The 24,254-nt window shown below is 56.1% G+C and overlaps 2 protein-coding genes across 3 annotated transcripts; both read left to right on the top strand.

The window, feature by feature from the left end:
• The first annotated feature begins 100 nt into the window (after positions 1-100).
• On the top strand, positions 101-18,957 carry MAP3K11 (mitogen-activated protein kinase kinase kinase 11). 2 transcript variants are annotated; one of them, XM_035263300.3, is made up of 10 exons: positions 101-1,301; positions 6,107-6,287; positions 6,473-6,621; positions 6,727-6,902; positions 7,025-7,268; positions 7,737-7,850; positions 8,443-8,578; positions 8,670-8,761; positions 15,351-15,725; positions 18,091-18,957. In XM_035263300.3, the coding sequence occupies exons 1-10, from the start codon at positions 563-565 to the stop codon at positions 18,426-18,428; spliced, it is 2,544 nt and encodes an 847-aa protein (XP_035119191.1). In that variant the 5' UTR covers positions 101-562; the 3' UTR covers positions 18,429-18,957. The 2 variants fall into 2 exon arrangements, with proteins under 2 accessions (XP_035119191.1, XP_035119192.1); XM_035263301.3 differs by lacking the exons at positions 15,351-15,725; positions 18,091-18,957 and adding an exon at positions 10,816-11,994.
• Positions 18,591-24,068, top strand: KCNK7 (potassium two pore domain channel subfamily K member 7). The gene is given in 8 exon segments (XM_078339148.1): positions 18,591-18,717; positions 18,813-18,891; positions 19,597-19,606; positions 20,249-20,834; positions 23,071-23,156; positions 23,159-23,267; positions 23,270-23,446; positions 23,709-24,068. Coding segments are annotated over 8 exon segments (1,380 nt in total). The 3' UTR covers positions 23,915-24,068.
• Positions 24,069-24,254: the final 186 nt, after the last annotated feature.

The following is a 24,254-nucleotide window of genomic DNA, read 5'->3' as shown; positions in this document are numbered from 1 at the left end:
GAGGGTGAAGAGCGGAAAAAAGTGAAACTCCACCCTCCACCTCTGCCTCCCGCCCCCCGGGGCCAAAGTACAAAGGGAGGAGGAAGAAGGGAACGGGGTCGGAGCCGTCGGGGCCAAAGGAGCCGGGGCCAGGAAGAGGTAGTCTCGGCCCAACTGGGGACGTTCCCCCCAGGCCCTGCGCGAGAAGACCCAACCGGAATTGAGACGCTGCCCCTGGAGGCCCCACCTTACGCCTGCCGAGGGTCGGAGCCAGGCTCCCAGGACTGCTCCAGAACCGAGGGAAGCCCGGGCCCTTCCAAGCCAGCCATGGTGAGGCGCCAGAGGCCTCGGGGCCCTACTCCCCCGGCCTGACCACACTGCCCTGGGTGCCCTCCTCCAGAAGCCCGAGATGCGGGGGGCCGGGAGGAGACACTCCTGGCTCCCCAGAGAGGCGTGGGTCTGGGGCTGAGGGCCAGGGCCCGGATGCCCAGGTTTCGGGACTAGGGCCTTGGCAGCCAGCGGGGGTGGGGACCACAGGCACCCAGAGAAGGTCCTCCACGCATCCCGACGCCGGCTCCGGGCTATGGAGCCCTTGAAGAACCTCTTCCTCAAGAGCCCTCTAGGGTCATGGAACGGCAGCGGCAGTGGGGGTGGCGGGGGTGGCGGAGGAGGCCGGCCTGAGGGGTCTCCAAAGACAGCAGCTTATGCCAACCCGGTGTGGACAGCCCTGTTTGACTACGAGCCCAGTGGGCAGGATGAGCTGGCCCTGAGGAAGGGTGACCGTGTGGAGGTGCTGTCTCGGGACGCAGCCATCTCAGGAGACGAGGGCTGGTGGGCGGGCCAGGTGGGGGGCCAGGTGGGCATCTTCCCATCCAACTATGTGTCTCGGGGCGGTGGCCCGCCCCCCTGTGAGGTGGCCAGCTTCCAGGAGCTGCGCCTGGAGGAGGTGATCGGCATTGGAGGCTTCGGCAAGGTCTACCGTGGCAGCTGGCGAGGAGAGCTGGTGGCTGTGAAGGCAGCTCGCCAGGACCCCGATGAGGACATCAGTGTGACAGCTGAGAGCGTTCGCCAGGAGGCCCGGCTCTTTGCCATGCTGGCACACCCCAACATCATTGCCCTCAAGGCTGTGTGCCTGGAGGAGCCCAACCTGTGTCTGGTGATGGAGTATGCCGCCGGTGGGCCCCTCAGCCGAGCTCTAGCCGGGCGGCGCGTGCCTCCACATGTGCTGGTCAACTGGGCCGTGCAAATTGCCCGTGGGATGCACTACCTGCACTGTGAGGCCCTGGTGCCTGTCATCCACCGAGACCTCAAGTCCAACAACAGTGAGTTGCTGGGGGCGTGGCTGGGGGGGTGGCATGGCCCTGGCACACACCTGCTCCCAACCTTCTACTGAGGCTAGCTTAGGGTCTACTGCAGGCAGGAGCTCCCACCCTAAAGGGTCTCAGCTGACCAGGGGTGCTCCTCGGCTTAAGCTAGCTCCAAAACAGAGTCCCAGGCACACAGCTGAGTCCTCCTGCCCCAGCTTCAGAAGTCCTTGACCCCAGCCTGTAGCTGTGGTTTGAACAAGTTATTGGGACCTCTCAAGTGGCTCCCACCTCAAGGAGGTCCTCTGGAAGCTGGCACTCCTCATCTTCTCCTCTCCTAAATTCGTATTTGTGGAGTTGGTGCTCTGTCATCCCCTCCTGTCATGGGGGGCAGCTCCTCCAGAACCGATATCTCAGAGGGGGAAGCCCTCCTTGGCAGTCAAGGCCAAGGCCAGGGCTGGAATTCTGGCCTAGCCCTCCCTGGCTGCATGACCTCTGGCTGGGGTTACTTCAACTCAGAGCCTCAATTTCAGACTCTGTAAAAAGGGAGAGTGAAACAGCTGAACAGCCTGGGCAAGCCCGACCCGCAGTGGGTCCTCAGCCGTGGAGAAGAACATTTGAGGGCTGGACTGGCAAGAGGGCCTAGCCTGGAATCAGTGTTTGCTGTGGGAGTGCTGGGCTAAGGGAGATTCCATCTCCCATCATTTCAAGCCCCGCACACACTGCCATCATGGCCCAAGAGAAGCGGGTGACAGCTTCAGAGGGCCTCCTGGTGCATGCAGCATTTAGAGAGTGAAGGTGTGGAAGCAGGACCCAGCGCACAGCGGGGACCAGGCGGGCTCCTAGAGCCCAGGGTGCAGGCTGGAGAGCAGCAGCAGATAATGCAGGAGGAGCCAGGCTTAGTGGGGTCACTGGAAAAACATGAGAGGTTCTTAGAGGGGGGTCACCATGGCTATTTTGAACCTGGACTGACCACGGACAAGGAGCTGTGAGGAACGGAGTGCTGAGCCCGATATCCAAGTTCTTGCCAGGGCTGGAGGAGCTGGGGAGGCTTGCCAGCCACCCCACCCACTCTTCTTATCCCTAATGGGGTGCAGTTCCCACCTTTCAGCCTCAACCCTGGGCTGCAGCTATCTAGGGACCCCCACTTACTGCCCCAGCCTGGGGGTTCCCTGAAGGCACAGGGGGAGGGGACTCCCATCTTCGGTTTTCCGCCGTTTTCTTTCCAGAAAAAATGGAACAATAGCCCAGGCCCCTGTTCCCCACCCTCCCCACTGCTTCCTGCGTTTCCTGCTGCCCCTGAGCCGGCTTCCTGCCCCTGCTCCAGTGCCTGCTCCCTCCCTAGCCCAGCTGCCTGCAGGGGAGGAAAGGGCTGGGGGTGGAGGGCTCGTGGGAGGAAGGAGCCTGGAACTGCTCCCCCACTCCCCTCTAGCTCCCTGCTTCCCTCTCTGAGTCTGAGAAGTGGTGGTGAAGGGCAGGCAAGGTGCCCTCAGCCTCCCTGAGCCTGGCATTTAACCTCCAAGACCCCAGTCCTAGGCCCAAGTTGCTGTTGGCGGGATTGGGGTGGGGGGAGTCCCTGGGCTGGGGGGGCACAGGCAGGAAACAATGGCATGATTTTCCTGGACAATGGGGGCCTTGTGAGGAAGCCTGGTGGGGAGAGGAGGGGGAATTCTCCAGGCCCACGAGTCACAGGACTGACCAGCCAGCCCGGCCTGGGCCTGACCTCCCCCAGTTCTGGCCAAAAGGACTCCCCCTCCCAAGTGGGAGACCTGGCCCAGGCCTCCCAGAAAGGAGAAGTAGGGACCAGGGGAGGGAAGCGGAAGAGGTGTGAGCTACCCAGGCCACTCCCGAGCCCCACAGAGGCCAGCCCAGGGAGGGGGGCTGGTGGTCAGGTCCCTGTCAGAGGCCAGGGAGCCCTAAAGGGGTACTGAGAGGCCTGCCCTAGCTTTGGGATCTCTAGGCCATCTCCTCTGGGTGACCCCTGACCTCCCATGCCCGAGGTCTACATCAGACACCAGAACAGCAGCTTGAGTTGGGACAAATTGAAGGCAAGCTTGGGGAGAAAGCAGAGGATGAGGCTTAGCAGGTGGCAGAGCCGGGAGCGGGGAGGTAACAAAAAGGCCACAAGTACAAAGAAGTCCTGAAACTGGGTGAGTCGCTGCCCCACCCAGGGCCTCAGAGTGTCCCCCGAGCCTGAGACATTGAAACAGCACTTTGCCAGTCTGGGGTGCCACAAGTGGCCAGAGACCAGGCCAGGAAGCAGCAAGGGTTGGTCTTCAAAGGGGGAGGTGGGCCCTGGCACCAGGGGAGGTGTCCATTTCCACTCCACCCACTGCTCCAGCCTGCTGCATTTCCCCTTTGGAATGAGCTTGTCGTGGGGGCTTGCTAAATGGTCAGGTCCCCACCTCCAGCAGCCAGACTGGAGGCTGCTGTGAAGCTGGCAGTGAGGAGTGACAGAGGATGGAGAGGCGGGTAGAGATACGAGCAAGTGCTTTAGGACAACTGGCCTTTAGGACACTTCTGCCAGGTGGCAGCCCCCATGCAAAAGGTTTTTTTTGAGAAGGTTTCTTGCTCTGTTGCCAGGCTGGAGTGCAGTGGCACAATCTCAGCTCACTGCAACTTCCACCTCTCAGGTTCAAGCAGTTCTCCTACCTCAGCCTCCCCAGTAGCTGGGACTACAGGCACCCACCACCATGCCTGCCTACTTTTTATATTTTTAGTAGAGACGGGGTTTCACCATGTTGGCCAGAATGGTCTTGATCTCCTGACCTTGTGATCCGCCCGCCTCGGCCTCCCAAAGTGCTGGGATTACAGCCATGAGCCACCTCGCCCAGCGCAAAAGCTTTAAAAGTGTGGTCTTGTTTCATGCTCATGACAGCCATCTGAGGAGGGTTTTGTTGTCATCTTCAGCTTGATGAACTGTTCAGGACTCCACTCCAGGGTCTGGCTCAGAGGAGCGGGTAGATTTTGAGACCATTTTCTGGATTAGGAGAAATTGCAGGAAAATCTACTGAGCATGCTGAAATAGTAAATATCATCATGGAGGGCACCTTGATGTCAGGTAGAGCAGCTGAGGGGCAGCTGAACCGATTTCTGTCTGGCCTGGAGTTACAAATATGGAAGATGCCAGTGGGGAGGGGAAGCTGGCACCTGAAAGAGGCTGAGTCAGCCAGGGGCAGTGAGCAGAGGTTGAGAAGAGGCTATGCTCTGAGAAGCATCAGAGTGAATGGCTGAAGGTGGGGAGGCCATTACAGAAACAGAGCCAAGTAGCCAGGGGCTGTCGGGGCTGAGGACAGCGGAGCATCAGGGAGGGCTGGCAGCAGTGCCAGATGCCTCCTCAAGGCCCGGCTGGCAGCAGTGCCAGATGCCTCCTCAAGGCCCAGCTGGCCTGGCCAACAGCAGGATCAGGGGTTGTGGGTTTAAGTCCTGAAAAATGAGCACCCTGGTTCTGCTACCTCCTCTGGGAAGTCTTCCCTGACTACTCATCAGGCTGTATTAGGTGCCCTTTCCATCTTCCCCATGCCCTGTACCCTATGCTGCCCCCATGACAGCTGTGTCACACTGGGCAGGAGAGCTGAGAGGTGTGCCCTGACATGGTTGACTTAATATCACTTCTCTTCCACAGTGCAGTTGGTGGTAACCAAAAAAGCAGAGGGGCCCTTCAGACCCTTCATGACACTAGGACTTTGTCTTCTTTCTATTCCTCGAACATTTTTCTCACTTCAGCCATTTCTGTCCTGGTGAGAGATTTGCAAGTTGATGCTCCTCCTCCTCTTTATATCAAGTATGGTGGCCCCATTTGGGTTAAAGCCATAAGCCCCTACCAAGTCTGACCATCCATGCCTACATTGACCCCAAGCTCCTCCTTTGTGGCCAAGAACCATCAGTTTCTTGGGCCCCACCCTTTCTCTTCCCTTCTAGCTGCGGTGTCTTTTGGAGTCTTTGCATTGGGAGTGGCTATACTCGCCACAGTGTGATGTGGGCACCAGGGGCCTGTGGTACCTTCTGGGCTTCCTTTCTCACCAAGAGCTTCCCTCTTGCTCCCCACTCCAAGGGGGTTCCAATTCACACTCCTGCCTCAACAAATGAGAGGACACTCACAGATCTCTCTGAAATCAAAGCCATAAATGCAGACAGCTGCACCCTTGCCAGTTTTGCTTCAGTGTAGTATTGGGGAAAAGCTAGAACATTGGCTTCAGAGCCACACCAACCAGGTTGGAATCTCCGCTGATTGGTTGTATGACCTCGGCCAAGTCATTTCCCTGCTTGGTTTCCTCATCTGTGAAACGTGAAAAATATTATCTAGCTCATAAATGGTTTTGAATGCTAGGGTTGAGACTGAAATGTGTGGCCTCAGCCAGGCGTGGTGGCTCACACAGGTAATCCCAGCACTTTGGGAGGCTAAGGCAGGCAGATCACCTGAGGTCGGAGTTGGAGACTAGCCTGACCAACATGGAAAAACCCCATCTCTACTAAAAATACAATATTAGCCAGGTGTGGTGGCACATGCCTGTAATCCCAGCTACCTGGGAGGCTGAAGCAGGAGAATCGCTTGAACCCCAGGGGTGGAGATTGCAATGAGCCAAGATCACGCCATTGCATTCCAGCCTGAGCAACAAGAACAAAACTCCATCGCAGGAAAAAAAAAAAAAAAGAAGAAGAAGCAATGTCTGGCCTCAAGCAGGCCCTCAAGATCTAGACCAACTCACCTCTGTGCCCCCAGGACCCAGCAGGATGTCTGTCAGCTGAGTTTGCTCCCAGCTCTTCCCCTGTCCCCACCACCTGATCCTGGAGCATCCAGTCTGGCCCCTCCTCTTCCCTAGTTTTGCTGCTGCAGCCCATTGAGGGTGACGACATGGAGCACAAGACCCTGAAGATCACCGACTTTGGCCTGGCCCGAGAGTGGCACAAAACCACACAAATGAGTGCCGCGGGCACCTATGCCTGGATGGCTCCTGAGGTTATCAAGGCCTCCACCTTCTCAAAGGGCAGCGATGTCTGGAGGTGCGGCCCCTGGTGGGGCTAGACAGGGTCTGCTTCGGGGCTTCGGAGGGCAGAGGTGGCTGCCTAAGTCTAGGGCTGGGACAGGGACCCAAACCACTTAGCTCCTAGTCGCTTTTGGGTGAAGTGGCAGTAAGGGGGTAGGGGCTGGGAGAGAAGAGAACACAGGCCTGTTGTCTCACCCACAGCTTTGGGGTGCTGCTGTGGGAACTGCTGACCGGAGAGGTGCCCTACCGTGGCATTGACTGCCTCGCTGTGGCCTATGGCGTAGCTGTTAACAAGCTCACACTGCCCATCCCATCCACCTGCCCCGAGCCCTTCGCACAGCTTATGGCCGGTAAGAGGACACGGAGGGCAGGTGAGGGGCAGAGCTCCCTAGCCCAGGACGCATCCACCCACAGACCCCTTCTTATTCTGTCCCCGCTGCACGCGGTGCCCCTAGACTGCTGGGCGCAGGACCCTCACCGCAGGCCCGACTTCGCCTCCATCCTGCAGCAGCTGGAGGCGCTGGAGGCACAGGTCCTGCGGGAAATGCCGCGGGACTCCTTTCACTCCATGCAAGAAGGTTGGAAACGCGAGATCCAAGGTCTCTTCGACGAGCTGCGAGCAAAGGAAAAGGTAAGTCAAGGGACCCAGCTTTGGAAGGAGCATCTCCCCGGTCTCCTTGGGGCAGAGTGGGGGCGGGCGCTGCCGGGATCAGTGCCAGGCTGACCTCCCCGCCTTCGCTGTCTCGGCCGCAGGAACTACTGAGCCGCGAGGAGGAGCTGACGCGAGCCGCGCGCGAGCAGCGGTCACAAGCGGAGCAGCTGCGGCGGCGCGAGTACCTGCTGGCCCAGTGGGAGCTAGAGGTGTTCGAGCGCGAGCTGACGCTGCTGCTGCAGCAGGTGGACCGCGAGCGGCCGCACGTGCGCCGCCGCCGCGGCACCTTCAAGCGCAGCAAGCTCCGGGCGCGCGACGGCGGAGAGCGCATCAGCATGCCACTCGGTGAGGGGCGGGCACCTGGGCGTCCCTCGCCAGTGGCTGCGACCGCGGGGGGGTGGAGCCAGGCTGTGTGCTGACCACGCTGGGATTGGTTTAGGGTGTTGTGGGTGGGCCCATGAGCTGAAGGCTGGAAGGGGTGGAACCAGGAGTGTTTTTTCTGTCTGTGGGTGGGTTCTGGCGGAAGTATTTGCATGTCGGTCTGGAGTGGCTGCGGCCGGGAAGGGGTGTGGTGCACGAAAGTTCTGGGAAGGTCTAGGGGGCGGGGCAGGCCGGCGCTCGGACCTTTCCGACTTGGAGGCGCTTCTGGAGGTGGAGCCCAGCTTTCCTGATCCAGAACGCAGGGCTCGAGAAGCCAGTGAGGCTGGCCACTGCCACAGCCACCCTGCTGCTCCCTGCGTGGCCCGGGAGCCGGCCTTGGGCCCCTGCAGATCACAAACCTGCACCCTGCTCCCCCCCCCACCCAAACCCCAGACTTCAAGCACCGCATCACCGTGCAGGCCTCACCCGGCCTTGACCGGAGGAGAAACGTCTTCGAGGTCGGGGCTGGGGATTCGCCCACCTTCCCCCGGTTCCGGGCCATCCAATGTAAGAAACCTCACCTTTCATCCCCCTCTTCGTCCCTGAGCCCCTTATCCTCTATCTAACCTTGCCCTGGGAGGTGGATCTCACTCACTACCTCCTCTTCCTCCCTGCCCTAGGTCTAGACTGTTAGCTCTGAACTCCAAAGCTGCATTAATTTTATTTTTTTTTAGTCAAACAATTGTATGACACTATGTACTACTCATTTTCCTAAATGCTTTGCTAATAATCGATTTCTTACAGTAATTCTGTTAGGTAGTTATTTTTATTATCTAAGTTTTATAGATGAGGTAGTTATTTTTATTGTTAGCTAGGTTTTATGGATGGAGTAAAAAGTAACTTGCTACACAGCTAGTAAGTGGAAGAACCAGAATTCAAACCCAGGCAGTGTCCTAACTACTGAGTAGCAAATGTCAGCTGAAGGGCTAGATGAGATGCCACAGCCCACTGTCTGCCCCAAGACCCAAACCCATCTATCCCACCCAAAGCTCATCCTGGGAATGGTACAGGGCCCAGCCTGCTCCCCATACTCTGAAGCTGACTGTCACAGTGGAAGGAGGATACGGATCATCTCCAATTCCATTCGTTTCCCCTGTAGTGGAGCCTGCAGAGCCAGGCCAGGCATGGGGGCGCCAGTCTCCCCGACGTCTGGAGGACTCAAGCAATGGAGAGCGGCGAGCATGCTGGGCTTGGGGTCCCAGTTCCCCCAAGCCTGGGGAAGCCCAGAATGGGAGGTGAGTACCTGAGTGCCCTCCAGCCCCAGCATCATCTGCTTCCCAAGTTCTGAAATTCCTAAAGCACCCCTCCTTGCCCTCCCATCACCAGGAGAAGGTCCCGCATGGACGAAGCCACATGGTACCTGGATTCAGATGACTCATCCCCCTTAGGATCTCCTTCCACACCCCCAGCACTCAATGGTGAGTGGCCTTCCTCCTCTGGCAGGATCTGGCTGAGCTCCTTCCGTGGGCACCTTGGGGAGACCATGAGAGGCTAGCAGGCAGAGCAGGAGGCCTGCCCTGGTTGCTCTCATTCTAGAGACTAGGAAACCGAGGCTGAGACAGGACAGAGCCGATCCTAGAACCCAGGTCTGACCTATAGGCCCACAGTCAAGCTGCATACAGCCCAGGCCTCAGCTCGGGCTCAGAGTCTCGTCCTCTTATTCAGACCTAACCTGCAAGAAGGCTCTTCCCTGGCCCTGTGGCAGCCCCTGTGCCTTTAGCAGGCTCCAGGGAGAAAAGAAAGATAGGAAGCCCACCTGGCATTGGGTACCCAAGGCCCAGAGAGGGGAAGGAATCAGCCTGATCAGTCTGTGTGGGGTGGAGCCAGACAAGTGTCCGTCACACTGTGCTTCTCAGAGTCCCTTCTGGGAGCCTGTAGGTGAAGAAGAGAATGAGAAGGCTGATTAGTCAGGATCCAGGGCCCATTGTCACCACATCCAGCATAGCTCAGGGCCTTTCTCTTCTCTGTGATAATGACGGCCCTACTGTGTGCCAAACATTCCCTCCAAGCATTGATGGGGAGGGGCTACTGTTACCCCATTTTACAGATAAGAAAACTGAGTCTCTGAGAGGTGAAGTAACCCACCTCAAACCCCCAGCTGAGGATTTGAACCCAGAGAGACTTCAGCTCCCATGCTCATAGTGAGCTCAGAAGCTTTCACTTGAAGAAGGGGCTTCTCATGTATAGACTGCTTAGGTAGCCAGAGGGTTAGGCAGAGAGAAGGGCTCCAGCATCACTGGGAAGACAGCTTAGCTCAACACTGCCCATGTCTGACTGAGGCCAGAAAGCCTCCCTGCCTGTGGGTCCCTGTGCCAAACTAGGGACCATCCTTAGAGCCCCCACACCTGCTTCTCATAGCCAGAATGTAGGACCCACTTAGCTGCTCTCAGAAGAGTCCTGTTCAGCAAACTGTTTAAACTCACTCCTCCCACCCTACCCAGCCCATCACCTCCACCACTCCCTGAGCTACATTCCATAGTCAGAACAACTGCTAACCTTTGTTGGGTCTCTCCTATATGCCAAGCAGTTCTGTGAGGGGAGTAGTATTATTGGTCTCATTTTACAACAGAGGAAACTGAGGCACAGATTTAAGTGGTTTGATGTAAGGTACCCAGCAGGGCAGAGATTTGAACAGGGCCCTGGGCCCCTACCCACCCTGCCATTTGCTGCTCCAGCAGTTGCACTGCCCTAGGCAGCTGTCCTGCAGGGACTGAACTGAGAACTGGAAGGCCAAGGAGGCTTCTTGAATTTAACTTGCTCTAAAATGTACCAGGCCAGATGGGCCAAAGGAGAGCTCCAGGTCCTGTCAACCCAGGTATGTAGGTTGAAGCAGCCCCTGACTGTTCCACAGAAGCCTCTGGCCCTGAGCTCCCAGAAGCAGGGGCACAAGGGGCCTGAACCCCATTGTTTTCAAGCTTGCCTCATGGTTTTCTTTTTTTCCCAAAGTTTTTTTTTTTTTTTTTTTGAGACAGAGTCTCACTATCATTCAGGCTGGAGTACAGTGGTGTGATCTCAGCTCACTGCAACCTCCATCGCCTGGGTTCAAGCAGTTGTCGTGCCTCAGCCTCCCGAGTAGCTGGGACTACAGGTGCACGTCACCACACCCAGCTAAATTTTGTACTTTTAGTAGAGATGGGGTTTCACCATGTTGGCCAGGCTGGCTGGTCTCGAACTCCTGACCTCAGGTGATCCGCCCGCCTCAGCCTCCCAAAGTACTGGGATTACAAGCATGAGCCACCGCGCCCAGCCAAAGCATTTGTTAATTATTTATCGAGAAAAACTGTTTTTTAGCCCATATATTCATGAATAGTTCACATCAGTGACAGAATTCTAAGTCATTAACTCAAAGAAATTCTTTATATTTGAAAATCATTTTGCATTCTGAGCGATACCAGCCTTCCTCATCTCCTTGAAATACTTCATGGCATCATAACTTCCATGAACTCTGTGTATGCCTTCTCTCTCCATTCAGCCACAGCAAACAGAGCTGCAGCCCCCAGGGACACAACGAATGCTTCCCCAATATGAAACTGCAGGTGTGCGGCCAGAAGGCCACCCGTCTGGGGTTTCCTGAAAGCACTGGAGACCATGGCAGTCACTGTTTTTGATAGGTGTGTCAGCCTCGGCACCAGTGCCCTTCCTGGCTGATGAAGAAATGGATTGCTGCTTGCCCCTTTACCTGAAAGGACTGTGAGCTGCCCCAGCTCAGTGGCTGGCTGAGCACATGGTTCCCCTAGCCCAGTCCCACACTCAGCGCACCATCTGGGTCCATGAGAGTACACCATGACATTGACCTCACAGCCACCCACAGAAACCCAGCTAAGAATCAAAGAATGGGGCCTCACAGAGGTCCCAAACCCTCTGAGATGGTCCCAAGCATAAGCCACACCACTGGAGAACCACAGTACCGCCCCCACCCCGCCCCGCAACACCCTGTCCCAGTGGGCTTTTCTGGCCCCTGAAGAGCTGGTTGCAAGGAGGGGCACATGGGCAGGGCGTACTCAGCTACACTGACAGCAGCTGCCCTGTGAAGCTTGTTGCCTTGGAGCCAATAACTTCATGGCCATGCCCTCTCCATGGTCTCTTCTCATCAGAAACTGCCCCACAGAAGCAGTTTCGTGTCTGTCTTTGGGTCAGTAAGAGTCATGCTGCTTTCTCCTAAACAACCAGGTTGCTAATTCTTGCTGCCAGGAAGCTTAGAGGCAAATTCAGATTCTAGCTGAATTACCTTGAACAAGTCACTTGCCCTTCAGAACCTCAGTTTCTCAGGCCATTGATGGCAGGAAGCTCTGTTCACTCTCATTTTGTCTGCTAGACCCTATCTTTTCTCATCTCTTCGTCTCATTTCTCCCTTTTATTTTTTATTTATTTCTTTTTCTTTTTTATTGAGACAGAGTTTTGTTCTGTCTCCCAGGGTGGAGTGCAGTGGCGTGATCTTGGCTCACTGCAACCTCCACCTCCCAGGTTCAAGCGATTCTCTGCCTCAGCCTCCTGAGTAGCTGGGACTACAGGCACGTGCCACCATGCCCAGCTAACTTTTGTATTTTTAATAGAGACAAGGTTTCCCCATGTTAGGATGGTCTCCATCTCTTGACCTCATGATCCGCCTGCGTCGGCCTCCCAAAGTGCTGGAATTACAGGCATGAGCCACCACACCCAATTCATTTTATTTTTTATAAGACAGGGTCTCCTACCCAGGGTGGAATACAATGGCATGATCATGGCTCACTGCACACTCCACCTCCCAGTCTCAAGTAGTCCTCCAGCCTCAGCCTCCTGAGTAGCTGGGACTACAGGTACACATCACCATGCTTGGCTAGTTTTTGTATCTTTTGTAGAGACAGGGTTTTGCCGTGTTGCCCAGGCTGGTCTTGAGCTCCTGGGCTTAAGCATTCTCCCCACCTCAGCCTCCCGAAGCGCTGGGATTACAGCTGTGAGCCACCACACCTGGCCTTTTCTTGCTTTTTTAAATTAATTAATTTTTTTTTGAGATGGAGTCTTGTTCTGTCACCCAGGCTGGAGTACAGTGGTATGACCTCTGCTCACTTCAGCGTCCACCTCCCAGGTTCAAGCGATTCTCCTGCCTTGCCTCCCCAGTAGCTAGGATTACAGGTGTGTACCACCATGCCCAGCTAGTTTTTTTTTTTTTTTTAGGCAAAGTGTCATTCTGTCACCCAGGCTGGAGTGCAGTAACTCAGTTCAGCTCGCTGCAACCTCTACCTCCCGGGTTCAGGTGATTCTCCTGCCTCAGCCTCCCAAGTAGCTGGGATTACAGGCATGCGCCACAATGCCTGGCTAATTTTTGTATTTTTAGTAGAGACTGGGTTTCACCATGTTGGCCAGGCTGGTCCTGAACTACTGACCTCAAGTGACCCACCTGCCTCAGCTCCCCAAAGTTCTGGGATTATGAGCATGAACCAGTGTGTCCCTCAAGTGACCCACCTGCCTCAGCTCCCCAAAGTGCTGGGATTATGAGCACGAACCACCATGTCCAGCCTAATTTTTGTGTTTTTAGTAGAGACGGTTTCACCATGTTGGCCAGGCTAGTCTGGAACTCTCCTGACTTCAAGTGATCTGCCCGCCTTGGCCTCCCAAAGTGCTGGGATTACCAGTATAAGCCACTGCTCCCAGCATCTCTTACTTTTTTTTTTAAACATTCTTTTTCCCCTTTCCGTTTAAACTCACTGTAAATTATCCTCTTCAACTGTGAAATGCGGGTGATAATGCTAACCTCATGTAGTTGGTGCAATAATTATAAGAATGGATTCTTCCTCAAACAAGGATTTGCATTTTGAGAGCCAGGCATCAGACGTGTTAAAGAGAAACACTGCCCTAACCTCCTTCGATGAAGGAGGCAGACTCATAAGTCCAGTAGCTCCTATGAGGCATAACATGAGCAATAACTGCACAGGTTCAGGGAGATTCTAGGAAGGCTTCACAGAAGAAGTGACATCCCAGTGGGTCTTGGATAGTGTGTAAGAGGTCACTGAGGCCGGGCATGGTGGCTCATGCCTGTAATTTCAGCACTTTGGGAGGCCAAGACGGGCAGATCACCTGAGGTCAGGAGTTTGAGACCAGCCAGGCCAACATGGTGAAACCCCGTCTCCACTAAAAATACAAAATTAGCCAGGTATGGTGGCAGGTGCCTGTAATCCCAGCTACTTGGGAGGCTGAGGCAGGAAAATCACTTGAACCCGGGAGGTGGAGGTTGCAGTGAGCCAAGATTGCACCACTGCACTCCAGACTGGGCGGCAGAGTGAGACTCCCATCTCAAAAAAAAAAGTCACTGAAAGCTGAGGTGGGGAAGGTCAGCCAGCCAGAGTATATAGTGTGTGCCCGCATGCAGCTCATGAGACCCAAGGAAAAGGAAACCTGGCTGAACTCAGAGAAGAGTTGAGAGCCAAGGAGTCTCTGAACTGGGGCTTCAGGCAAGGGCCAGGGCACACGGGTCAGTAGATGTTTATTGAATGAATGAGTGAATGAAGCTGGAAGTGATAGGTAGTTTTTAAGCAGAGACCTGTCTTCAGCAGGTTTGCATTTTAGAAGGATTCCCTTGGCCCTTCATTGGCAGTGGCCAAGGGTGGGAGTGGGGTGAGATAAGAGGCAGAGAGTTGGCTGGGTGCGGTAGCTCAGCCCTGCTGGGAGGGTGAGGCGAGTGGATCACAAGGTTGGGAGATCGAGACCATCCTAGCTAAGATGGTGAAACCCCATCTACTAACAGTACAAAAAATTAGCCAGGCGTGGTGGCGTGAGCCTGTAACTCTAGCTGCTCAGGAAGCTGAGGCAGGAGAATCGCTTGAACCTGAGAGGCAGAGATTGCGGTGAGCTGAGGTCACACCACTGCACTCTGTCTAGCCTGGGCGACAGAGGGAGACTCCCGTCTCAAAAAAAAAAAAAAAAAAAGCAGAGGGTCTAAGTAAGCCTTGGGACTGACAAAAGGGACTGTGAGCCGAGGCCTGGTTCATGGCAGAGCCCAGCCTTGTATTTTTCTTCCCAGCATCCAGCCAACTGTTGTGCTCCAGGCAGTGGGGGAAAGGCAGAGGGACAAGGCCAGGGAGGGCTTCAGAAGACCAGCCAAGGAGGCCAGACTTTCTTCTAATGGCAGTGGAGAGCCAAGCAGATTCTAGAGCCAAGGTGGGATCTGACAAAATCAGGGCTTGTGGGAGGCCATCCTAGAGGTCCCCTACCTTAATGGGCTTCCCAACACTGCCCAAGTGATCTAGAATGGAGTCAGGCCAACCCTAAATTGGAAGGTGGGACCCTCATGTCTTGAAATCTAAGGCAGAGTCTGGTTGGGAAATGGTGGAGAGCAAAGGCTCTATTGCCCTTGCCTGGGGTGGAGCCGGCTCTACCTCTCTGGCTGTTCAGCCTCACACAGCCTTCAACCTCTCTGAGCCTGGAACCACTGGGCTGTGAGGATCAGACAACATAATGCCCCGATGTCATTCAGCTTAGGCCTGGCACAAATACATACTTTGTAAATTAGCGGTGACCTTGGGCAAGTTACTGACCCCTCTGAACCTAATTTTCCTCCTTTCCAGAATAGGGACAGGGATTTGTGCCCCTGAGGGCTGTCGTGTACCTTGGAGTTGACCATGTGCACCCTACAAGCTACAGCTGGAGTGAGGGTGGGTGGGCAGAAGGGGCAGGGCTGCCAAGTCAAGAAGCAGCTGGTCCCAGTCCCCTGGGCCTGGAGGTTGACCCTGGCAGGCCATTGAGATTCACCTGGACCTGGCTCCAGCCTGCCTCCACTGGGACTGCCCATCCATCTTTGGGGTCTGGGGTTGCTGGTTGCCACTGGGCTTTATTGCCACTTCCTCTGCTTGCACTGCCCTCCCCTGCCAGTTCCCATCTTGTGGAAGGCCAGAATGTGGGTATGTGTGACAGGGAGGCTGTGGGACCAGGGAAGATGCTGATAGTCCTTGTTCCAAGACCATGGAGAAGTCCTGGTCCCTCACCCAGAAGCTGCACTGGCCACATCCTCACCTGTGCTGCCTCCACCCACAGGTAACCCCCCGAGGCCAAGCCCAGAACCCGAGGAGCCTAAGAGGCCCAGCTCCGCAGAGCGCGGTAGCAGTTCTGGAACGCCCAAGCTGATCCAGCGTGCTCTGCTGCGTGGCACTGCCCTGCTTGCCTCGTTGGGCCTTGGCCGAGACCTACAGCCACAAGGAGGCCCTGGCCGTGAGCGAGGGGAGCCCCCAACAACACCCCCCACGCCAGCACCTGTGCCCTGCCCACCAGGGCCACCCCCTTCCTCACTCATCTGCTTCTCGCCCAAGACGCCCAATACCCCACCTGCTCCTGCACCCCTGCTGCTGGACCTGGGTGTCCCTGTGGGCCAGCGGTCAGCCAAGAGCCCCCGACGCGAAGAGGAGCCCCGAGGTGAGTTGCCTGAGGCCTGCTTGCTGCTCGGATGAGAGATGGGGGTCCCCAGGAAGGGAGGAGTGGCTGGTGGGGACATGCAAGGAGGTAAGGCCCAGACCACAGTCATCTGCTGGACTCTGAACCAGGTGCTCGGGTACTGAAGACGCATGTAGGGAGCAGAGTTCTAAATTCAGCCATCAGGTGGTCCAGGGAGGCGGGGATGGATGATGTCTGCTGTGAAATAACAGAAATAATCAAGGCCAGGCAGTGGTGTACACCTGTGATCCCAGCACTTCAGGAGGATCACCTGAGCCTGGAAAGGTTGAGGCTGCAGTGAGCTGTGATCACGACACTGCACTCTAGCCTGGGCAACAGAGCCAGACCCTGTTTCAAAAAAAAAAAAATATATATATATATATTGGGCGGGCACGGTGGCTCACGCCTATAATCCCAGCACTTTTTGAGGCCAAGGCAGGTGGATCACAAGGTTAAGAGATCAAGACCATCCTGGCCATCATGGCAAAACCCTGTCTCTACTAAATATACAAAACTTAGCTGTGCATGGTAGCACTTGCCTGTAATCCCAGCTACTCAGGAGGCTGAGGCAGGATAATTGCTTGAACCCAGGAGGCAGAGGTTGCAGTGAGCCAAGATCCCACCACTGTCCTCCAGCCTGGTAAAAGTGAGACTCTCAAAAAAAAAAAAAAAATGTATATGTGTATGTATATATATATATACACACACACACACACACACGTATGTATATGTATGTATGCATGTATTTTAGGCTGGGCACAGTGGCTCACGCCTGTAATCTCAGTGCTTAGGAAGGCCAAGGCAGGCGGATCACTTGAAATCAAGAGTTCAAGATCAGCCTGGCCAACATGGTAAAACCCCATCTCTATTAAAAGTACAAAACATAGCCAGGCGCAGTGGCTCATGCCTGTAATCCCAGCACTTTGGGAAGCCGAGGTGGGTGGATCACAAGGTCAGGAGTTGAAGTCAGCCTGGCCAAGATGGTGAAACCCTATCTGTATTAAAAATATAGAAATTAGCTGGGCGTGGTGGCAGGCGCCTTTAATCCCAGCTACTTGGGAGACTGAGGCAGAGAATTGCTTGAACCCAGGAGGCGGAGGTGGCAGTGAGCCAAAATCCCTTGACTGCACTCCAGCCTGGGTGACAGAGCTAACCTCCATCTCAAAAAAAAAAAAAAAGTACAAAACATTTGCCGGGCATGGTGGTGCACACCTGTAATCCCAGCTACTTGAGAGGCTAAAATCAGAGAATTGCCTGAACCCAGGAGGCGGAGGTTGCAGTGAGCCAGGATCGTGCCACTGTACTCCAGCCTGGGTGACAGAGAAAGACTGTCTAAAAAGAAAAAAAAGTGCCGGTGCGGTGGCTCACGCCTGTAATCCAGCATTTTGGGAGGCAGAGGCAGCCACATCACGAGGTCAAGAGATCAGAATGCTCTCATCCCGGCCAATATGGTGAAACCCTGTCTCTATTAAAAATACAAAATTGGCTGGGCATGGTGGCACATGCCTGTAGTCCCAGCTATTCAGGAGACTGAAGCAGGAGAATTGCTTGAACCCAGGGATCAAGAGCTCGGGATCGTGCCACTGCACTCCAGCCTGGTGACAGGGCGAGACCCCGTCTCAAAAAAAACCAATAAAAAGTATATGTATAGTCATAATAGTAGCAAATTTCTGGTTTCTTGCTTGTGCCAGGTACTGTTTGCAAGGTTTTCCAGAGATGGTCTCATTCAGTCCTAACAACCAGTGAAGTAAGTGCCCTTAGATGCCCCCCCGCTTTTTTTTTTTGAGACAGTGTTTCGAACCACCACCAGGCCTGGAGTGCAGTGGTGCGATCTCGGCTCATTGCAACATCTACCTCCCGGGTTCAAGCAATTCTCCTGCCTCAGCCTCCCGAGTTGCTGGGATTACAGGTGCCCACCACCACGCCCAGCTAATTTTTTGTATTTTTAGTAGAGACAGGGTTTCACTATATTGGCCAGGCTGGTCTCAAATCCCTGACCTGATCTGCCCACCTTAGCCTCCCAAAGTGCTGGGATTATAGGCATGAGCCACCGTGCCCAGCCAGATGCCCATTTTTAGATGAGGGAATTTATGGCACAAAGATGAAGAAACCCACAACTAGTAAGTGGCAGGGCTGGGATCTACATCCAGGCCAGCCTGCTACAGAGGCGTCACTCCTAACCATCACAGAAAAACAGAGGCACCAAGGAACAGGAAAGGCCATGGAAGTTGAGTCAAGTCGCTCACTGTGCAGATGGGGAAACTGAGGCCCAGAGCAGGGTAGTGTGTCTTGGGGACCTTAGGAGTTGGTGGCTGCCTGACCCTGTGCCCCTCCTATATCCTCACAGGAGGCATTGTCTCACCCCCACCGGGGACATCACGCTCTGCTCCTGGTACCCCAGGCACCCCACGTTCACCACCCCTGGGCCTCATCAGCCGACCTCGGCCCTCACCCCTTCGCAGCCGCATAGATCCCTGGAGCTTTGTGTCGGCTGGGCCACGGCCTTCTCCACTGCCTTCACCACAGCCTGCACCCCGCCGGGCACCCTGGACCTTGTTCCCGGACTCAGACCCCTTCTGGGACTCCCCACCAGCCAACCCCTTCCGGGGGGGGCCCCAGGACTGCAGGGCACAGACCAAAGACATGGGTGCCCAGGCCCCTTGGGTGCCGGAGGCAGGGCCTTGAGTGGGCCAGGCCACTCCCCCAAGCTCCAGCTGCCTTAGAGGAGTCAGTATACACTGGAACAGGAGCTGGGCCAGCCTCTGCAGCTGCCTCAGTTTCCCCAGGGACCCCACACCCCCTTTGGGGGTCAGGAACACTACACTGCACAGGAAGCCTTCACACTGGATGGGGGGCCTGCACCCCCACACCTGCAACCTGTGGGTCTCCCCAGCTCACCTGCCCTACTGGGGCCCAACACTGTACCCAACTGGTTGGGAGGACCAGAGCCTGTCTCAGGGAATTGCCCCCAGAGGTGATGCAGGGAGGAGGAGAGGTGCAGGGGAGAGGGGCCGGCCTCAGCTGTCACCAGCACTTTTGACTAAGTCCTGCTGCTGGCCCCTGCCCTAGGGCTTAGAGCCTGGACCTCCTGCCCTGGGGGTCATCGGGGCCAGGACTCTCCGGGTGCCTTCCTGCTGCCCCAGCCAGGGTAAGGGTCTTAGCCTCGGGAACCAATGAAGCCAGAAGCCAAATAAACTCAAAAGCTGTCTCCCCACATATAGCCTGTCACCTTTCTTGGAGGTAAGCAGGAGATCCAACCTGTCACACAACCCTGGACTCCTGATGCCCCAGCAATGGACGTTTGCATGCGTGGCACTGCATCCCTCTCCTGGGACCAAATCCACCAGTCCTGGTCAGTCATTCAGGGCCCTTCCTGGCCAGGTGTGGTGGCTCACGCCTGTATTCCCAACACTTTGGGAGGCTGAGGCCGATGGATCACCTGAGGTCAGGAGTTCGAGACCAACCTGAGCAACATGGTGAAACCTAGCCAGGCAAGGTGGTACATTCCTGAAGTCCCAGCTACTCTGGAGTTTGAGGCAGGAGAATTGCTTGAACCCAGAAGGCAGAGGTTGCAGTGAGCCAAACTTGCGCCACTGCACTCCAGCCTGGGCAACAGATCAAGACATCATCTCAGAAGAAAAAAGTATTAAGGTCCACCCACCTCCCAGTATAGTGACTCACCATAGCACCTAGCACCCTGACAGTTCTCTTCACACTGCCATGGGGGGTCTGGCACTCCTATACCATACCCTAGGGCAGGGTCCCTCCCTCGGCCTCTGTTCTTAGCCCCTCTGAGGTTAGAGGAGTTGGAACCCAGGTTCCCCCTTCCCCTGCCCCAGAACTCTGTCTGCAGTTCAGGGCAGGTAATGTCAGGAGGGCAGGCATAAAGGATTCTCAGGAAGGACTGGCAATGGGGCTCAAGGGTATTGCCTGCCGCAGTGCTCTGGGCACGCTGAATTCCTCTCCTTGCCTCCCACCCCTGCCCCCACCCAATCCTTCCCAGCTGCCACCATTCCCCTCCCACCCCACCACCCAGGCCAAAATGGCTCCATCCAGGACGCCTGTAGTAGCCAGTATAGGTCTCCCTGGACTATGCTTGTCCTCAAGTGCCCATGTCCTTATCCCCCCCCATCCCTCACTGTCCCCCGCCATAGCCAGCCCTCTGTCCCTCTCACACCCCAGGCTCCTTCCTACCTTCACAGGCCTTTTACTCCCCAGCTGCAATGTCACCTCCTCAGCAGAGCCTTCCCAGTGAGATAAACCCCTCCCCCAGGGCTCTCCCATCACCCAGGGCGTTCCTGCACGGGACTCATGACAATATGAGAGCTTGTCACGTTTCTTTGCTGAGAGGTTTCCTGTGTAAACACCAGGAGGGAAAGGACCTCTGCCTGTCCTCTTCCCTGGAGTCCTAGGACCTAAGCACTTGCTGAATGAATGAATGAATGAATGCGGTAGCGGTATGGGTATCTGAGCACCATCTTGAATAAGTGTGAGGCACTCTCTAGGCCTCAGCTTCCTCTGCCTCCTCGCCTCACTGCAGCCACCTTCCTCCACCTGTCCCCACTGTCCCAGCTGCTGTGAAATGGGCAAATGTCTTACCCCCAGAACCTGGGAGGGGTGATGCAGCTCACCTCCCTCCCGTTCACACCTCAGCTGCCCCAACCAGCTCCCAGCTACCCACGCAGCAACTCCTCCTGGCCCCGCCCTGCCCAGCCCCTCCCAGGTGCCTGAGGTGGAGGCACCAGCTCCCACAGCAGCCCAGCGGCCCGCCATGTGGGGGTCTAAGGCCTTGGGCCCGATACGGGCTGCTAGTTGTGGGCCACTTGCTGGCCCTGGGGCTTGGGGCCACAGTGTTCCAGGCCCTGGAGGGGCCTCCGGCACACAGGCTCCAGGCTGAGCTCAGGGCAGAGCTGGCTGCTTTCCAGGCCAAGCATGGAGCCTGCCTGCCACCCGGAGTACTGGAAGAGCTGCTGGGCACTGCCCTGGCCACCCAGGCCCATGGGGTCTCCAACCTGGGCAACAGCTCAGAGGCCAGCAACTGGGACCTGCCCTCAGCCCTGCTCTTCACTGCCAGCATCCTCTCCACCACAGGTAAGAAAGCCAGGAAGCCCAGGGGGAGGGGCTCTTGAGGCCATGGCTCCCTGGGGGGACCCTGGGGTACAGCCCTTTAGCCCCAAAGAGCCAGATGGAGCCCAGGCCCTGTCAGTCCCAACATCACCCCTGGGGCTCCCCACCAACACACCCCAACTGGTACCTCCCTTTCAGCTGCCAGGAAGGGTGTGGCCACCCCAGCCCCACCCCAGGCACCCTCTGAGACCCAGGAGAGGTGCCCAGACACCACAGCCTGAGACAAGGCAGGGGACACAATACAGTGGGATGGATTCTTGAAGGGAAGCAAACAGAAGGAACCTGGGAAGCACAGATCAGTCCCAAGGCCTTGGGTGGAGGAGGAGTGAGGGAAGACGGGAGGAAGTCGGCATGACATGGTTGCCAAGCAGGAGGGTGCAGAGACAGGGACAAGGGAGTCCTGCAGAGAAACAGCGTGGGCACAGGCCCAGGGAAAAACGACAGCGGGACCCACAACCCTGGGTTTTTGTATATTTATCCCACAAAGCATCTCAGTATTTTTTGAATTGGAATTTCTATATTTGTATTCCCAACTTTTTTTTTTTTTTGAGACAGGAATCTCGCTGTCACCCAGGCTGGAGTGCAGTGGTGCAATCTCGACTCACTGCAACTTCCGCCTCCCGGGTTTTAGCAATTCTCCTACGTCAGCCTCCTGAGTAGCTGGGACTACAGGGGTGCAGCACCACGCCCGGCGAATTTTTTTTTTTTTTGAGATGGAGTTTCGCTCTTGTTACCCAGGCTGGAGTGCAATGGCGCGATCTCGGCTCACTGCAACCTCTGTCTCCTGGGTTCAGGCAATTCTCCTGCCTCAGCCTCCTGAGTAGCTGGGATTACAGGCACGCGCCACCGTGCCCAGCTAATTTTTGTATTTTTAGTAGAGACGGGGTTTCACCATGTTGACCAGGATCGTCTTGATCTCGACCCCGTGATCCACCCACCTCAGCCTCCCAAAGTGCTGGGATTACAGGCGTGAGCCACCGCGCCCGGCTGATTTTTGTATTTTTAGTAGAGACAGGGTTTTGCCACGTTGGCCCCACTGGTCTCAAACTCCTGACCTCAAGTGATCTGTCCACCTCCCCCTCCCAAAGTGCTGGGGTTACAGGTGTAAGCCACTGTGCCCAGCCCATATTTCCAGCTTCTTTCAGAAAATCAGGAAACCTTCTCACACTGAGCCAGAATCCCTGCAAGGTAACGTACTGACCAGAGTGGAATAGGGCCTGCCCTTTGGGTACAGCTCACACTCTTCAGTGCACCCCAGTCCCCACCATTCCTGTTTGTCTCCCATCTGGCTCTGGTGGGCCTGTGCATTTGCAGCTCTGGACTAGCTGATCCTGTTCTCCCCGAATACCCTGCACTCCCGCCCCTCTCCACCTGGCACATGCCCTCTCTCCCCATGCTGTCTCTTTGCAGCAGCCCTTCATTATTTTCCTGCCTGACTCCTCCACTGGAGGGCAGGGCCTGGGCAGACTCAGATCCTAGCACAAAGCCTAGCACACAGAATGTGACACACGTTTGGGGAAGGAGTGGATGATACTCCACCAGCTGTGGAATCAGGAATATCTGTTAAGGGCAGCCCAGTTCTCTGAATTGTCCCAGCTACAAAAGGCCTGGGGAACTGTCTTCTTTCATCTTTTTTTTTTTTTAATCCTCCAAAATTGTTCATACAAACTAAGACTTTTTTTTCTTTCTTGTGATGGAGTCTTGCTCTGTCGCCCAAGCTGGAGTGTAATGGCATGGTCTCAGCTCCCTGCAACCTCCAAGTCCCAGGTTCAAGCAATTCTCCTGCCTCAGCCTCCTATCTGGGACTACAAGAGTGTGCCACCACCCTGGCTAATTTTTTTTTTTTTTTTTGTATTTTTAGTAGAGATGGGGTTTCACTATGTTGGCCAGGCTGGTCTCGAACTCCTGACCTCGTGATCCACCCGCCTCAGCCTCCCAAAGTGCTGGGATTATAAGCGTGAGCCACAACACCTGGCCTCATCCTTTTATTTTCCAGAAAAGAGAAGAGTGGCCCAGAGAGGGTAAGGGACTGGCCCAGGATGCCCTGGTGAAGGAGAAGCAGAGCCAGATATAACCTGGGCCTGGCCAGTTCCGGGCCACTAGAGGGCAGCCTTCTGTGGAAGGTGGTATTGCGGTAGGCAGGGACCCAGCAGACATCACACTCAGAGCTCTGGCAGTTCACTGACTCTCTCTTCTCCAGGTTATGGCCACATGGCCCCACTATCGGCAGGCGGAAGGGCCTTCTGTGTGGTCTATGCAGCCCTGGGGCTGCCAGCCTCCCTAGCTCTCTAGTGGCCACCCTATACCACTGCCTGCTGCCTGTGCTCAGCCGCCTGGGTAGCTGGGTAGTGGTCCACTGGCAGCTGTCGCCAGCCAGGGCTATCCTGCTGCAGGCAGTTTCTTTGTGCTGCTGCCAGCGCTCGTGCTGTGGGGCCTTCAGGGTGACAGCAGCCTGCTGGGGGCCATCTACTTCTGCTTCAGCTCGCTCAGCACCATTGGCCTGGGGAACCTCCTGCCCAGCCACGGCCACGGCCTGCACCCCATGATTTACCACGTGCGCCAGCTTGCACTTCTTGGTAAGTCTGCCGCCTAAGAGTGTGTGGGGAAAGTGGGAAGAGGAGCAGGGACTAGGATTCCCATGAATCACTGGGGGACTGGGCCTTGCAGGTAGAGGGACCCCACTCCAGGGCACGTACAGGAGGGGTAGCTGAGGAGCTCTGGTGGCAGAGTGTGTGGGAGGGTGAGTGGCGCCAGCTGCCAGGGCAGGTCACCGTGCCCAAAGGTGGGAAGGGAGCATCACCAGCACCGGGCACTGCCCCGGCACCTTCTCCTCCCCAGATTACTTGCTTCTAGGACTCTTGGCCATGCTGCTGGCTGTTGAGGCCTTTTCCAAGCTGCCACAGGTCCGTGCCGTGGAGAAGTTCTTCAGGCCCTGTGGCCCTGTGACTGCTGCAGACCAAGGTGGCATCCTACAGCAGGATGAACTGGCTCTGAGCACCCTGCCACCGGCGGCCCCAGCTTCAGGACAGGTCCCTGCTTGCTGAAGCGTGAGGTGACCGAGTTCAGCTCCAGTATGGTGCCGGTGGCAGCCGGGAGGAGGAAGCAGCCAGGAGTGGCTGGGGAAGAATCTGGAAATCTGGCCGGCAGGGTGAGCGGGAGGCCTCAGGGAATAAGTGTTAATCATAAAATGAGCAACGACTTCGGTTCTTTTCAAGTCTTTCGAATGGGACAGAGCCACCGGCCACCATCCCATCCCAGGAAGGCCGACGTCTAGTGTCTAGTCTCCGCTGGCCCTGGGAACCCCAAAGCCGCATCGTCCCGCTTAGGATGGCAGAGCCGTCTCAGCCTCGGCCCACCCTCCTCCGCCCTTTGAGAGCCCAGGTG

Source organism: Callithrix jacchus, chromosome 10 (assembly GCF_049354715.1).
Source record: "Callithrix jacchus isolate 240 chromosome 10, calJac240_pri, whole genome shotgun sequence".
In the NCBI taxonomy this organism is placed as follows: domain Eukaryota; kingdom Metazoa; phylum Chordata; class Mammalia; order Primates; family Cebidae; genus Callithrix; species Callithrix jacchus.
This window is presented reverse-complemented; position numbering and strand designations above follow the sequence as displayed.

Coding starts and splice junctions, on each gene's coding strand:
- MAP3K11 (XM_035263300.3), top strand. CDS start 563: ATGGAGCCCTTGAAGAACCTCTTCCTCAAGAGCCCTCTAGGGTCATGG. Junction 6,622..6,726: donor CTTCGCACAGCTTATGGCCG/GTAAGAGGACAC, acceptor CGGTGCCCCTAG/ACTGCTGGGCGCAGGACCCT. Junction 15,726..18,090: donor ACGCGAAGAGGAGCCCCGAG/GTGAGTTGCCTG, acceptor ATATCCTCACAG/GAGGCATTGTCTCACCCCCA.